The 17876-nt window shown below is 34.2% G+C and overlaps 1 protein-coding gene across 2 annotated transcripts; it reads right to left on the bottom strand.

The window, feature by feature from the left end:
• Positions 1-2339: 2339 nt before the first annotated feature.
• Positions 2340-7169, bottom strand: LOC120072273 (eukaryotic translation initiation factor 6-2-like). Of its 2 annotated transcripts, none has more exons than XM_039024715.2 (10): positions 6810-7169; positions 6691-6738; positions 6553-6603; positions 5054-5136; positions 4864-4960; positions 4682-4767; positions 4471-4515; positions 3565-3695; positions 2883-2993; positions 2340-2766 (listed from the first exon to the last, which is right to left on the bottom strand). In XM_039024715.2, exons 4-10 carry the CDS (start codon positions 5061-5063, stop codon positions 2509-2511), a joined length of 738 nt encoding a protein of 245 aa, XP_038880643.1. In that variant the 5' UTR covers positions 5064-5136; positions 6553-6603; positions 6691-6738; positions 6810-7169; the 3' UTR covers positions 2340-2508. The 2 variants fall into 2 exon arrangements, with proteins under 2 accessions (XP_038880643.1, XP_090166734.1); XM_090310608.1 differs by having other exon boundaries at positions 6691-6753; positions 6810-7108.
• Positions 7170-17876: the final 10707 nt, after the last annotated feature.

Below are 17876 nucleotides of genomic sequence, written 5' to 3'. Positions count from 1 at the left end.
TGACGCTGTGCAAAAGGTTAAGATAGAGAGAGAGCGAGAAGCCAAAAACGTTATCCAAAATTTCCCCTGCGCACTGAGCTGGTCTTCGCTATGGGGTTATGACGCTGCAGGGTAGCATCATGCGCTACGCTAGTGTCTTACAACATTGCACAATGTGGCAAAGTTGGGCTTCAAGGCCGTTTTTGCCATTTTCAAGCCTTTTGAGCCTAGAAGCTTCCTTTGATCCCAAGTGATCCCGTTCTAGACCGATTTGCACTCGGAACGTCCCAACAACCTCTCACACTCAATAGCCTGCATAAAAACACATTTAAACATAAGATTTCTAAGAACTAGCTTGATTTAGATCGAAAAAAGATAGCCTTTTTTCAGAGGTATCAATAGATTGTTTGCAGTGGTATGTAGAGGGCAACTATGGTGGAAGTGAGGTAGATGACTAATGAGAGTATTTTTGTGATTTTATATATCATACAAATTAGCGAGAGATTAACCATTGAACAATTTATCATTTTTTTTAATGTTGATTTCAAGTGTTTCTTTCAAACAACACTCATTTTTTTCAAAAATTATTTTAAGTGGTTACAAAATACTTCAATTTTTTTTTCAAAATAATTTTTCCCCAAAATTAAACACTTAGGCCACATTTACCCTAATCCAATGGTAATAAATCAATGGTAATTTATAAGTGGACCACATTCTATTACGTTTGGTGTTTTTTACTTGTGTTCTACATCCATACTGATACTTAGGGCCCATGTTCAAATTTGTAAACAAAAAATGTAAACCGATTGACGAGCGAGGGTAATCAATCCGATTGTGTTCAAAAATTACATCGTACCGTTACCGTTATCGTTACGGTTATGGTTATGGTTACTATTATTGTTACTGTTTCATAGACAAAATTATGAATTTTAACACGTTACTGTCACTGTTTGACCTTCAGAGGTAAAGATCACCATAACGATAACAATAAATTTGACAAAACTTCATAATATTAGGTAAACGCGATTAAAAGCAATTCAATTACATTTGTGATTGCTTGGGGATCATTATGATTGATTTATGAATAAAACTTCATTACAAATACACTAATTTTCATTACGAATTAGTAAACGTGGCATTAAACCAAACACATTTTAGTGCCCCGTTCGGAAGCAAAAATAGTTTTGAACAAGCTTTCTAACATTTTCATATGGAGTATGAAATTGCTTGCATAATCTAATGTTCTTTCAACTCCCTCTTCTGTTGTGTGATGGAATTTGGAATGTGCTCTCTGATTCTCCATTTATCTTATGTGGAAATTCTGAGGTTTCTCTCATCTGTGTTAGTAGGGTTGGCAGCAAAATAAAAAGAATTAAATAAATTAATGGATCTTTAACTAACTAATTAATTAGTCTCGTTTAATTACGAAGTCTTGAAAGAACTAGAGTTACTCTCTTGTACATGGCAGAACCATACTATAAACCAGCTGTGTTGGCGAAATTACACTGTTTAGGGGTTGGTTTGATAATTAATTGATTTTTAGTGTTTAAAAAACCGACATGTTTGATAAATAATTGAGTTTTCTATTTTCCTAAGTTGGCACTAAAGAGAGAGACTGAAAGTGAGAGACTGAAATGAGTGTGGTGAGAGCATAGTATTATATTTCCATCAACATGTTGATATTTCTATTAATATTTCATGGTTTGATATCGACATGAGAGGTGAATCGATATTTTCATTATATCGTATAAAAATCTATGAAAGATAATAATTAAGACACCTTTAACTTGTTTAAAAGTCATAAAATGTTTATTTACTAATTTAAATTTATTTTTAAAATTTTTTATTTTTAAAATTTTTCCAAAAATATCCATCAAAATTTCTGTAAAATTAAGACTTTAATTTTCTCATCGACATCGACCATTTAAACATTGGATGAGAGAAAGGGGAAGAAGGAGGTTTGTAGAGAGACAAAGAAAGAGATATCATGAATTGCCATAAATACTATCAAACATAGACTTGAGCTTTCCAGGGAAACATTCATCTATTTTTCAATGTAAGAACATGAATAGGTTGTATTAAAAAAACATGAATTAGTGAAATTCATAATGTACATTTAAAAAAAAAAAAAACAAACAACAAATGAAATGATTATAAGACATAGACTTTAAAGTTTTCAAAGGAAACATTCATCTATTTTTCAAGGTAGGTTGTGTTAAAAAACATGAATTAGTGAAATTCATAGTGTACATTTGAAATTTTTTTGTTAAAGTCCCAGCAACATTTTCGTGTTTTCTTTCCTGTAGGAATATTTTGCAGTTGATTGGGGAACAGAATTCTGCCTACTAAATAGTAAACTCTTTCCATAAATATGATTTTCATCTATAAGCAAAAATGGATTCCAATTTCAACCAAAACACAATAAGTCGAATTTCGTACTCACAAAGTTGTTAAATGTAACAGAAGAAAAAAGAGAAGAGTAATAACAATTAATTGCTTGCAATATCTCAGGTATAGAGAAGATATTCCTCATACATAACTGTCTATTAGGGACTTCCTCATTTCTTCAACGATGGAACTTGGTTGAGCCTCCCTCAATTTGAAAACGCTCTCGATGACCGATAACTCGGTGGCAGTGGTGTCTGAACCACAAAATGCAATCCAATCATTTGCTGTCAATCCAGCAGCAATCACTTCACTTCCACGATTCACGGTTCCGGCAACCAAAGGGACCTGAAGAAGAGTTGATAGCTCATCCAAATCTTCAACAGATGTATGTGGATGAACCTGCAGAACATATGCACAATTCCAACTTTCAGGAATTTTTTTTTACATGAAGTTGAAGGAATGAAGTTCAATATACAGACTACACTTGGTTAAGTAGCAGAAAAGGTGAATATTACCAAGCCACCCCTATTCGTGAAACTACAATAGCTTCCCACGAGAACGTTGCCTGCTACTGTCTGCCTAAAGACCTCTACTCCAAGAACATCAGCAATGAGCTCTTCAGTTTCCTGATTAATGAGAAAACTCAATTGTTTAGTAGGAAAAAGAGGAATGGATGCTAGAACTAAAGCAGTCTTAAGTTCCAGATGTATAATTTGCAAAATAATACCTTTTCTAAAGAAGACACTCTACAAACAAAGAATTATTCTAATTTCTATACAATGTCCTGTCTTTATTTGGATATGTGTGCTCAACATTAACACTAAGGCTACGTAATCAATCAATCGTAATATGAAAAGTGGGCTCATTTAAATATGTTTCCAGAAAACTAGTTAATAGTATTTTGTGAATTATGAATAATAGTAAAAAAAATCCATTAGTATTACTGTAATTTTGATTATGGAGCAGTAAACATGGCCCAAGTTCAAAAATTACCCGCAGCTCAAAAAAAGCTATTGCCTCCAAGGCAGGTACAAGCTCTTTGATGAACATTTTAAAGGAACTAGAATATTGGAGATGTAGAAATGTATAGATTGCAATGGGAGAAAATGGTTTAAGAGATTGCAAGCTAAACAATCTGATGGTGATGCAGAAAGTGACATTAGAGAACATGTGAAGTGGGAAGTTAAAAAAAAATACCCGATCAAGATCAGTATGTGTGAGAGCAACATGATCATTACAAGCAATCGTATTCCCCAAAGCAGACAATCTCTCTTGTATACGTTGAACAACAACTTGGTCAGGTAGACTGTTCCGCAAGTGCTGAAGTTCTTCAAAACGCAATGGAAACGTAACGTCATTGAAGTAATTTGACCACACAAATCAATGAATAAATTAAAGAACATCCAAAATAGTTTTATGTGACGTTGCTTATGTGAATTCATTATTGCACAGTTATGCAATTGCTACATAAACATGTGGGTAATTTATTTCTCATCCTTTTTCCTTGAAAGTTACATGCACATTTCTCATCCTTCGTGCCCACAAAAATATTAATACTTCTATGCTTTTTTTTTAAGAAAATAGTAACATTTTGTTGATGAGATAGAAATTACAATAGGGGAGTATCCTATCTAATGGTTTACAAAAAACAATTTCACCAATTGATCCCGAGATTAGATACTTGGAAGAAAAATATTACAAATGAAATAAGAGGAGGCAGTGGAAAAAACAACAACCAATATGTTAATCTGAAATGTTGAAAGATGACAACGCTTTTCCATTTAGTAGTAACAGCTAGGATTGGCTAAGAAATGTTTAGGCTTCACCAACACCACAAAGTAAAACCTTCCAAATAGACATTCAGAATTCAATTATTCAAACTCACAATGCAATCATACATGACAATAATCCAAGACTCTAGTTGATCAAGGCGGTAACATAACCATTTAAAATTTTATTATCTAAGCGACCAGAGTCGGACAACATTAGTACAAAAATAGCAAATGGCCATATAGTTAAAAACTTTAACAGGAAGGCATATTCAAAGAAAGATACAAAAATATTCAAAGAGATGTAATATGACAAAATAGAAAAGAAGCTTACCTTGGTCAGTAGTGGTGTGTGGTACAAGAAGCCCATTTTTGTTTCCTACAATGTTATGGAAATATGAAGATGAGTAGATTGGCCTTCACATCATTAATGGATACCCTTCTTTCAAAAGATGCAGAAAATGATGAAACACAAAATAAAATAATAATAATAATAATAATAAATAATAAATAAAAAGAAGATAAACACAGTGAGTTTGACAAACCAGCACATAGACGACCAATAATGCGAGTGCCATCAATAGATGCTTTAACAACCGGAATGACACCACCTAATTCAGTTTCGAAGGCACTAAACATGAAAAATATTCGTGAGAAATTGGTTTCAATTCAAAAGATACAGAAAGACAGTCAGCCAGTCAGGAAACAGGAAGGGAAAAGAAAGAACCTGTAGAAATTCTCAGAGCCACCAATTGCAACCAAGCAGTAAGCATTAGTGAGCTTGGAGAAAACCCCAATTTCACATGAGTTCTCGAACATAAGCCCTAACAAATCAAAGCATGTGAAAAATATTGTAGTTGGCACAAACCCAAAGAATACATACGCGAAAATGGAAGGAAAGACTTGGTGAAACTTACTGGTCGCCATGTGTAGCACACGATAACCTTGAACAATCAATAATTACCTCCCTTGACGATAAACTCAAAGTCCCTTGCAACCCCTGTAAAGTAAAAGGAAGTTAGATGTGACAAGTAATGTGAGAATGAGATAACTGTATAAGCATCCCAATCCCAAACCAAAATGATTTTTGTCCCACTTTTTGAAACTTAAGATTTAGCCCTCTTGCTTACATCATCAGTCAAAATTACAAAATTACCCTTAATCTTCTTTTTCCCTCTTCCTCTTCCTTCCTCCACATTCCCCCTTTCTCCATTTTTTCGGTTGCAGAGTTGCATCATGTAACGCCCCCAAAATTTACACTAAACTAAATAACTGTACCAAAACTTACCCTTTAACTAACTCTCTAACTATGACACTTCAGAAAAAATAGATAGTATAACTACGTAACAGTAAAAACTACACGTTTACAAATTACCTGATTAGCAATCAAGAAAACTAATTTTTAAAACTCTTTTCTAACCAAATTCAACAAACTTTCCCAAATTCCAACATGTAGCATAACCAAACAACTCGTGCTAAAGTCAATCTCAAACTAATGCTCGAGACAATAAAATAAGCTAAGTCCTGTTAAATTTGGTGGGGTCAGTACACAATACCAAAGTAACAATACATATTGGTAAGTAGCTTAACTGAAAAGTCGACAAACAACATATAAAAGAAAACATCATGCTAATCACAACAGTCATACAATTTAATATACTCAGGATACATGGAAAGTCGATGATAGTTACAACATGCTAGTACATAAATTGACACATTATGTTATGCAATGTAGTCCAACACATTATTTTATGCTCAACAGGCAAAATAGTTATCATACAAAACTAATCGCAACAACTTGGCATGTTATACAAAACATAATCATCACATCGAGCATCCAAGCTTGCCCAACCATATAACAAAACGTCACACAAAATCCCATGGAGCAGTCAGACGTGTCAGCCATTACAAAACTACCATTCCAGAATCAGTTCACGTGAGTCATAAATATATTTATATGTAGCATATATAAACCACATAATAAGACAATAAACAACAAACCAACCCAACTAGTAGAAATCTACTATTATATGTAAACTACATAACAGGACAACAGACAACAAACCAACCCAACTAGTAGAAATCTACAATCATATGTAAACTACATAACAGGACAACAGACAACAAACCAGCCCAACTAGTAGAAATCTACTTGCATATTGTTCTAGCGTGCTCCAAACTATTCCAAAGACTGCTTAAAAATTAAAACATGATTCCAATCCAACATTATATCTCAGTTTGAAACCTTAATCGGAGTCTCAAATAGTATTCAGAATGAATGTACCAACCCCAGACAACCTTAAGCCTTAATTCCAACCCTCTGAATTAGTTCCAAATTACAAAGAGAGTTCCAAGAATTATGAACTAGTTTACACCACCTTAAACGAATTCAAAAAGGTCTAAAGTGAGGTGTTACCTTTCGAAAGGCACCAAACAGGCTTAGAACTTTGCTGATATCAACTCGAAGCTACAAAGAGACATGTTGTAAAGGTTAGAGGCTAAGCCACAACACTTAAATGGGTTTGGAATAGCACATTTAACCACTGAAACTTACCCAAACGAACTCAAATCCCTGCTGGAACGTGTCCAAAAACGCTTAATCCTACATATTTAGAGTCTATAAGAAGTGGGTAAGTCAAATATGATATTGAATGAGAGTGGTCTTTACCGAACCTCGTCAAAAAGGGAGAAAAACGGTGCTGGAACGTTCTTGTTGATGGTTGGAGCTTATGGGTCGTCGTGGGTCTCGTGGTTGATGATGGAGAAAGAAAACTAAAGACGGGAATCGGCTTAATCGGCGGCTAGCTGGACTGAAACGAACAGGGGGATGGGCTGCGACTGGCCTTTTCCACGGCAAAGAGAGGGAGTTGCCGGCTGATGACGAACGAGAAAGAGGGGAGGAGAGAAAAAGAGGCGATAAGATGGCGGCTAGGTTTTTTAAAATATCTCTCTCTTTTTTCACGAAATCTTTTTCCTATTATAAAATATTATAAATGTTCATATTTAGTGACTAATGTCCTTGGTCATTTTTCCATTTCTACGTATGTTGTTAATGTGTCATTCAACTAGTGTATCACATTCTAATTACCACTTTACCCATTTGATGAATCTTAAAATAACATACATTGGTGAGAAATCTGTTCACTCAATTTTTCATATTATCCAATTTTCATCATTTTAGTTATTTTGTTTTGTTTTATATTTTATTTATTATTATATTATATTTTCTTCATATTCGTATTCTCGTTGTGCTCATCAATTTCATAACACGTCATTAACACGAGCTCATGTCCCTTCCCTCGCTGAAGATAGGTCCTAAAGAAACTTGGATCATTTTCATATGTTGGGTGACTAAAAAATGAACAAAGAAGATCTATGTCTAGCAAACAATGTAACTACACACACAATACTTACAAATAAAAAATACTTTTCCAAATTGACAATGTTGTAAGCAAAAGTAAATACAATATCGGGTTCTGCAAACTTGATTGAAGGTTTTGGAAAAATAAATATTATTTTGCTTAGAGGGACAGAATTTACAATTAATGATGCATTGTTCTTTAGTCAATCAAAAAGAAATCTTTTGAGTTTTAAAGATATACGTTGCAATAGTTACCATATTAAGACTGATAGTAAGAATAATGTGGAGTATCTTTATATTATCTCTACTGTCTCAAATGAAGAACGTATATTGGAAAAATTGTCTACTTTATCTTCTGGACTATATTATACTCATATACGAGTAATTGAAACATATGCAACAATGAACCTAAAGTTCATAAACCCAGACATATTTATAATTTGGCATGATCGATTGGTCGTCCAGGATCTATAATAATGAGGAGAATTATTGAGAATTCAAATGGACACTCATTGAAGAGCTAGAAGATTCTTCAATCTAAGGAATTATCATGTAATGCTTGCTCTCAAGGCAAATTAATAATTAGACCATCACGGGTCAAAGTGGGGACTGAATCACCTATATTTTTATAATGAATTCATGGTGATATATATGAACCTATTACCCACCAAGTGGATTATTTAGATATTTTATGGTATTAATAGATGCATCCAACAGATGGTTACACGTATGCTTATTATCAAGCCGAAATCTTGCATTTGCAAGATTACTTGCTCAAATAATTAAGTTAAGAGTACAAGTTCCTAATTATACAAGTAAGACCATTCGTCTCGATAATACTGGTGAATTTGCATCCCAAGTTTTTGATAATTATTGTATGTCAATTGGGATAAGTGTTGAACATTATGTAGCTCATGTTCATACACAAAATGGTTTAGTAGAATTATTTATAAAACATTTGCAATTAATTGCAAAAACATTGCTTATGAGATATAAGCTTCCTACATCTGTATGAGGGCATGCTATTTTGCATGCAACATCACTTGTATGCATTAAGCCAGTAGCTTATCATAAGTACTCGCCATTACAATTAGCTTATGACTATGAGCTAGATATTTCTCATCAAAGAATTTTTGGATGTGTAGTATATGTTTCAATTGCTCCACCATAACGTACAAAGATGAGTCCTCAAAGAAGGTTTGGAATATATATTGGATATGATTCTCCATCAATCATTAAATATCATGAACCCCTGAAAGGTGATGTATTTACTGCACGATTTGCTAATTGTCATTTTAATAAGATGAATTTTCCAACAACGGGGGGAGGAATTAAGATGTTGGAAAAAAAATTACATAGAATGCATCATTATCGTCTCATTTAGATCCCCGTACAGATCAATGTGAACATGAAGTTCAGAAAATAATTCATTTACAAAATATAACAAACCAATTATCAGATGCAAATGCAAAAAAAGTAACTTAGTCACATATACTAGCGGCAAATGTCCCATCGAAAATTGATATCTCAACACAGCAAATTGTCACTAATGAATTTGGAACACACCATAAACATGGTAAACCAATAGGTTCCAAAGATAAAAATCATCGAAAAAGAAAAATAATTAATAGTCAAGAAGACTTGGTTGAGGATGTAAATACTCATGAAGAAATTTATGACTTGACTAATGAGGAAGGTGGAATACATAATGATAATAATAAGATTTCAATAAACTATGTAATGACAGGAAAAAGATGAAATCGAACTCATGTAGTTATTGACAACATTTCTATAGGGACCGGGATCGAATCTCATCACAGCGGAAGCACTGTGTTAGAACATCTTGTATCCCGTAAATTGTTTTTTAAATTAAACAAAATCCTTGTACTAGATGTAATAGATAAACATGTAAAGTAACATGCTATTGGAAAAAGGGTTATAATGATTCTTACCTTTGTAGATTCCCCAAGTGCCACGAACAATCCTCTCCAAGGTTCCAAAGAACGGATCTCCAAATGGTCTTGATCACGAACAACACCTTGAGCGATCACGAACACTACCACGAGAGTTATCTCGTTATTATCTGGGATTCCAATAGAGGGATAGGTGATATCTAACTATTGGGATAGGGGTAGGAGAAAAAGATTTTAGTGAGTAGAGAGAATTTATGGCTTAGAGAAAATTATGCACAATAATACTAAGGAGTTGTGTATTGTCAAGGTTTCTCTGCAATGAGAATTGTGTATTCAGTGTCTTCCCAAAGGACCACGAGGATGTCTTTGTATAGAGAAGAATCAAGCCTTTTTCCCAATATATTTGCCTTTTCTATAATTAATTAAATAACACTTATTTAATTTTAATTTGTAAAATAATTAAATAACATTAAACTCAATTTAATGCATATATTTATTTATCATATACATCCCATGTATATGTGCAAAAACTCTTTATTAATCAATTTTTTGTGAATCTAATTCACTTAAATTAATTAATTTGAATCTCATTCAAATATTGCTCTCCAATTTAATTATAGATCATATCCATAATTAATTATATATTAATCTCATTAATATATAGTTTCCTCAAATTAATTTGAACAATTCAAATTATCCATTTTAAGTATCCTCTAGTGAGCTAATAAGGGGACCTAGTGGATCTGTAGATTAAAAGCTTCAACGATATGAGATTAATTGATTAAACTCATTAACCAAGTTAATCAATATTCATTAATTGTGGGAACACTCCACTAAAGACCCACAACTGCACTCTTCTCACTATAGATATATTTCTGTGTCCACGGATATAGACCAATGCCAACAAGTTAAACCTTCACAAGTGTTCGTAACTCCAATTGGGACAAATTACGGTTTTACCCATAAGTTACCTCTAACTCTTTAAGTATCGGTGTTTCTCTAATGAACAACTTGTTTATGGTCCAACCAATAAACAAAAACCCCTCTCGGGCCAGTGAGAGGGTAGAGTCCTTTGTTCAAGTCCCGGATGCACAATTTAAGGAAACACTCATTTACTTACCCTTAAGGCGGGAATGAGCGAATTCCATATTGTATTATTATGTTCTCGGCTTCCCACTCAGTCTTGTCCCTAAAATGGTAGATATATTAGGTCGGCAATCTGGCCACCCTCATCCATGCAAATCAAAGGATAATCCCTCGTGAATAGAAGTTCATAATATACTCAAGATTAAGACTAAGTCGCCTAGGTCATCCAATTGAAATAGGAACCTAACTAGTCAACGGTGTTACGTCTAGTGATTACTATTTCACGGTCCAATCTTATGCAAGCTCATTACATAGGATACCTCTACTCTCATGTCCCCTACACGAACGCATTGGATCATTACGTTTCTATCCAATATAAAGTGGGTTGTAACCATAGTGTTACCAGGATAAAGTACCCAACCTTATTCTCATACTATAGACCCTTTAGGTTATATCTTGAATATTGAACTTGTGTGTCTCCACATACAATTCAAGACTCATAAGGCAGCCTTGGATGTTAGATTATTGGATTTAGAGTTATTTTAGACAAAATAGACAACAATACAAACCCAACAAACTCTCATTTGAACAAAAACTCTAGTCAGTGGGTCGTACATAATTCAAAAGGCAATAAACTAGGGCATCCATATACCCATTACACATCTCCCACTTGCCTTAGGTCATACAATGTACATGTCTCATAGACCTAGATTCTCTAGATGACCCTCAAATATTTTAGCCCAGAGAGCCTTCGTAAATGGATCAATAATGTTGTGCTCTAAGGCAATCTTTGTGACAAACACATCTTCTCTTTACACAATCTCCTTTATCAGATGATATTTCCACTCAATATGCTTTCCTTATTTATGATTGCGAGGTTCTTTAGAGTTTGCTATTGCCCCACTATTACAACAGTATAAGCTGATGGGCAAGTTCATATTTGGAACCACTTCTAAATCACTCAAGAACTTCCTTAGCAAAACTGCTTCCTTACAAGCAGCTACATACTCAGCTTCCATAGTGGAATCAGCAATGCATCCTTGCTTGATACTACACCATACTACAGCTCCACCGTTTAGAGTAAACACTGATCCTGACATGGATTTTCTAGAATCTTTATCAGTTTAGAAATCAGAGTCAGTGTATCCTGTAAGGATCAAATCCTTAGATCCATACACCAACTTGTAGTCCTTCATTCTTCTAAGATACATGAAGATGTTCTTAATCGTTTTCCAATGGTCTAACCCTGGATTGGACTAGTACCTATTAACAGTTCCCACTGCATAACAAATATCTGGCCTAGTGCAAAGCATAACATATATTAAGCTGCCCACAGTTGAGGCATAAAGAATACATCTCATATCTTCAACTTCTTAAGGTGTCTTAGGACACTGTTCCTTAGACAAGTGAACCTTGTGCCTGAAAGGTAATAAACCCTTCTTAGAGTTATGCTTCTAATATTGAGTCAACATTTTTTCGATATAATTTGCTTGAGACAGAACTAGCGTTCTATTCTTGCGATCCCTGATGATTTAGATCCCACGTACATAATGCGTCTCTCCCAAATATTTCATTTGGAATGGGTTGTCAGCCATTTCTTAATGTCAGTAAGGTATCCTACATCATTCCCAATGAGTAGGATATCGACCACTAAAAAGCTAGTTTGTCCTTAATGATTTTCTTGTAGATACAAAGCTTATCAACATTTTGATCAAAACCAAAATATTTGATCATTGTATCAAATCTAATGTTCCAAGATTTGGATGTCTATTTCAACCCATAAATGGATCGATTCAACTTGCAAATATTTTACTCCTGACCTTGGTTTATGAACCCATCGGGCTAAGACATAAAGATATTCTCTTCGAGATTGTCTTTCAGAAAAGCAGTCTTGACATCCATTTGCCATATCTCATAGTTATAATATGTGGTTATGGACAAGAGAGTTCCTATAGACTTAAACATAGCAACAGGGAAAAAAGTTTCCTCATAGTCAACCCCTTCCCTTTAGGTATAACCCTTTGCTACAAGTTTTGTTTTGAAGGTTTGTACCTTTCCAATTACATCTCTCTTTCTTTTGTACATTCATTTACACCTTATGGATTTGACCCCTTCAAGTAAATCTACAAGCTCCCATACTGAATTGAAGTACATGGACTCCATTTCAAGGTCTATGGCAACCTGAGTTTCTGTTAAATTCAAGTAACGATCAAGTTGTATCATAATCCTCCTACTATGCCGAGGCTCTCTCAATGATTGAGAAGGACGAGATTGACCTGAAGCGATGACTCCTTCATTAACTCTTGATGAAGGACCAACTTCATCAACAACCTTTGTTGATTCTTCAATAGCTTCATTTAATACTACTTTGCTATGTAGTTTATGATCTCTCAGGTGGTCTTCTTCTAAAAATGTAGCGTTTGTCGATACAAACACTTTATTTTCTTGAGGGTCATAGAATAGACCACCTATCGTTTTCTCAGGGTAACCAACAAATTGGCACAATCTTGAACGAGGTTCCAACTTCTTAGGATTTGTCACTAACACATGTTTAGGACAACCTCAGATTCTGAAGTAACATACTCTTAGTTTACATCCCTTTCATAACTTAGAAGGTGTTTCAGAAACACTCTTCGAGGGAACATTGTTTAAGATGTGAACTGCAGTCTCTACTACATGCCCCCAAAACGAGTAAGGCAAATTAGCATATTTCATCATAGAACGAACCATATCTAATAAGGTTATATTTCTCCTTTCTGATCATCGTTTTGCTGAGGTGTACCAGGTGCTGAGAGTTGGGATTGAACTCCATGTCTATCAAATAGTCCTGGAATTCTAAATCTATATACTTTCCACCCCGATCAGATCGAAGAGTTTTAATTGTTTTACATAACATGTTTTCAATTTCAGCCTTGTACTCTTTGAAATTTTGAAAAGCTTCAAACTTATGTTCTATTAGATATAAGTTGATGGAACGAACACATACATAGCAGAAGAAAAAACGGATCTAAACGACTCTAATTAGGTAAATTTCAAAGAATAAGCATGCAAGTGAATTAAGAATAAAGGGTAAGAAGATATACAACCTTTGTAGACTCGAATCTTCTCCAAATCACCTCCAGTCTCCTCACGAACAGTTCATAGACCACCACGAGAGTCTTTCCGACTATTTTCCAGTCTTAGAACGGGATGGTGGGATCTGGTGAATGACTAATTTGGAGAAGAAAAAGTTAAGGATTTGAGATAAAATAATTTTGAGATTATCAAATAATCTCATAAAAATCCACTTTGGCCAAGCATTCTAAAATTCATAAAACTCTTCTTTTTAAAAGTCATTTCATGCAAAACATGCAAATTTGAGTTTGATGAGAATTTGACACTAAAAAATCCACTAATTTAAATGGGATTAATGGGGCAAGTATCTTCAATTGAAAACAACACTTAGCAATACAAATGTTGAAATTTCCCACTAAAAAATGTTGGATCTTTCCACTAACTTGGTCAAAGGTCAAAGTTTGACTATCAAAGTCAAAAATCAACAAATTGACTTTTGACTTTCAAAGTCCAAAGTCAACATTTTGACTTTCATTGCATTTTTTACCTAGTCAACAATTTTGACTTTTAATTCACCAATTCCATTTAATTTCAAAATTAATTCTAATAATTAATTTTAAAATTAAATTAAAATTAAATAATTTAATAAATTTATTTTAATATTAAATCCAACACTAATCCCAATTAATATAAATTCTTATTCATAATCTTGATATTTAAATCTTATATAAATATCTCTTATTTTCTCTCTCTGTGTGTTTAATTCACAATTAAATATTATGTTAAATATATCATATATATTTAACGCTTTGCTCCAAAAATCGAATTTGAACACTTCAAATTTGTTCGTCACACTGTTCTAAGGTTTAATCCGATATGAGCTAGTAGGGGGACCTTATGAACCTACAAATTATGGGCTCAAATGATCCAGATTAACTGACTAAATTCTTTAACATAATTAACCACTATTCGTTAACTATCGGATCACTCCACTCAAGTCCAGTAGTTGCACTCCCCTCATTGTAGATATATTGTGTCCACTCCATATAACCATGATTAGTAAGTTAACCCTTCACAGGTTGTTCGTAATAACGACTGAATCAGAAGCTGTTTTACTCCTAAGATTACATCTTACTCTTTAAGTCCCATTGATTCTCTAATGAACAATTGTTTTGTGATCCAATCACTAAACCGAGTCTCTCTCGGGCTAATGAGAGGGTGGGGCCCCTTGTTCAAAACCTGGAGTCAGCACTTAAGGGAACAACCTCTCTACTATTCTTAAAATTGGGTAGGAGTGAATTTCGTCTTGCACCCTATGTCCCCAACTATCTACCCGGTCTTATCCCTGAATGGGAGGTTTATTGAGCCAGTGATGTTGAGCCAACCCTCACCCATGCAAATTTAAGGATAATCCTGAATAAATAGGAGTTCATAGTTAGTTTAGGATTAAGATCAAATTACCTAGGTCATCGCTTTGAAATAGTCAGTCTTAAACAGTAAACAGCTTTATAAAGTAAGAGTGACTTATTTCTTGGTCCGATCTTATATTCATTTTATAGGACACTCTTGCTTCTCATGTCACTACATGAATGAATCATGATCACTTCATTTGTAGCACTTTACAACAAATTGTAACAACTACAAAGTAGGCCACATCCAATAGTGTTACCAAAGTAAGGCATCCAACCTTATTCATATACTATAGACCCTTTTGACTATTTACTCGAACTTGATCCATCTTTATGTCAGCACATAAAGTTCAAGTATTCATATAATAGCTATGGATCTTTGTTTATTGGATTTAGGTTCTTTCTAAAACAAAATGAGCAATTCATACATTCAATAACAACTTTATTGAATAAAACCTCAATAACATCTTTATTGATAACAGAATAAGTTTATTGTTTACAAACCACGGGTTTTTTGACATAAAACCCAACATAATTAACCATACCTAAAATAATCATCTATAGAAGAGATGAAGTATTCGTACTTTTCTCTAGTTTTTACATTCATTGGATCGCAAAGATTCGAAAGTATGAGCTCTAAGGGCTCTTTGGCTCTATAGCCTTTTCCACTAAAAAGTCTTTTAGTCATTTTTCCTTCGAGACAGGATTCATATGGAGGCAATAAATCATCTTCTAACTTGCTTAGAAGTCCATTCTTTACCAATATCCTAATTCTATCAAGATTTATGTGGCTTAATCTCAAATGCCAAAGGTATGTACCATTATTAATTACTTGGAGAAATTCTTCACCTTTAGTTTGAGTCTTAGTAGTTTTAAACATCTCATGATTTAAAAGTACTTTTGATTTAGTTGGTCTTAACACATATAAGTTGTCTTCTAGTTTAGCCGAACAAATAATCACACCATTTTTCAAAATGAATGCTTCAATTGAATTAAAAAAAAAAAACAGAATATGATTGTTCAATTAAACAAGAAATAGAAACAAGGTTCCTCTTCATCTTGGGAACAATGTATGAGTTTTCTAAAAGCAAAAATCTATTTCCAAAAGACAACTTAGCAGCTCCCACTGCACGAGCTAAAATGGCATCTCCCGTTCCAACCTTGAGCGTCATTTCACCCTCTTCGAGCTGTTGGAATGAACTAATTCCTTGTAAAGAAGAACAAACACGATTAGTGACTCTTGAATCAAGTATTCAGGCATCATGGTCATTTTCCACTAAATAAGTTTCTAAGACTAGTAAATCATATTTACCTTCATTCTCTTTCTTCTTCTCAATAAGGTACTTGGGGCAATTGTATTTCCAGTGGCCATCCACATTACACTGAAAGCATTTACTCTTATTAGCCTTAGCTTTGCCCTTGTCTTTGCTAACAGCGGGAGCCTTCCCCTTCTTTCATTTCTTTTTCTAGATCTTTGTAGTACCATAAGTTGAAAGAACAAACTTAGTTCCAGAGGATGAACCCTTATAGAACTTTTTGGAATGGACAACATTTGTCTTTTCTTCTATTGGTCTCTTATCTTTCATAAGTGACTGAAATTTTTGTAACTCGTTCAGAAGGGTAGTCAGATTGTATTGTATTTTGTTCTTTAGTGCATTACTACAGAACTGAATAAAACTCTTTGGAAGAGATTCCAAAATAAAAGACATTTAACTCTACTCGTCTATGACTGCACCGTTTATTTTGATGACATTGAAACGAACCATTAGGTCAAGAACATGTTATCTCACTGATTTGCTCTCTTTCATGCACACATCATAAATGTACTTGAGGGTCTCATACGAAATCTGAGCGGACAGTTGTCCACACATCTCCTGAAAGGACTCCATGATCTGATATGCAGTCATCATGACCTCATGCTTCTTGGTAAGAACGTCAGACAGACTTGCCAAGATGTAGATTCAGGCCTTGTCATTGGTCGTTGTCCAACGATCATAAGAATCCTTCAAAACTTGAGATGCATTTCAAGCGGGGACTAGAGGACATTCCTCTATCAAGATAAACCGCAAATCATCAACAACCAAAATCATATTCAGGTTAGATTTCCACGTCACATAGTTTTCACCAGTTAATTTCTCATTTTTAAGCAAAGATATAATTGTGCAAGACATGCTGAAACATATAACAATCAATTGTTTTATTAGTTATTTTTGTTATAACCCATTACATAATTATCCAATCAATTTAGCAAAAACACATGTAATCGTAGAATCCTAATTAAACTATTGATTTTAGTTTTTGCAATAATACTTTAGCACCGAAGGGTGATCAACTACTCCTCCCTTGAATTAAGACAATCTTAACCAATCACTAATACTAGAATAACTCATATTCTTATAGTTCTTAGCTACCATTGTTTTACTCAATGATTCATTAACTGACTTAATTCCTCCCATATGTGTGACCCTCCCATTTTCGGATCCTAGAGGTATGCTTTAACAGGCTACCGAAGGGAAAGACAACTGTTGAAAATTAACCTAAGAAACCTTATCTATTGCTGGAGTTTGCATTGTTCTGACACCTATGATAAGGCCCTCCAAAGGGATGGTCACTTTAGGACGACATACAGGCGGATGATAAGGATCTCACAGTGAAACCTAATTGAAGAGACCACAGGATACGTTGACACGCGTTCATCTCCCATTTACTATGAATACTTTCCCCAGTCACCTTATTATTGACCCATGCAAACACTCTCTGAAGGGAGAAATGAAGTCGAACATGGATCTCACGGTGTGAACTCTTAGAGACGTGAGAGCTAAAATTTCATATATCATACATACCAACTTCCTCCCACTAAAGTATTCTAATTTTTCATTAGGATTTTATTATACTTAGTTAAAACCCCAGCTAATGA

This window comes from Benincasa hispida, chromosome 2, assembly GCF_027475165.1.
Source record: "Benincasa hispida cultivar pf3 chromosome 2, pf3_genome.v1.1, whole genome shotgun sequence".
Classification (NCBI taxonomy): domain Eukaryota; kingdom Viridiplantae; phylum Streptophyta; class Magnoliopsida; order Cucurbitales; family Cucurbitaceae; genus Benincasa; species Benincasa hispida.
The sequence above is the reverse complement of the archived record's forward strand: the minus strand, read 5'-3'. Positions and strand labels throughout refer to the sequence as shown.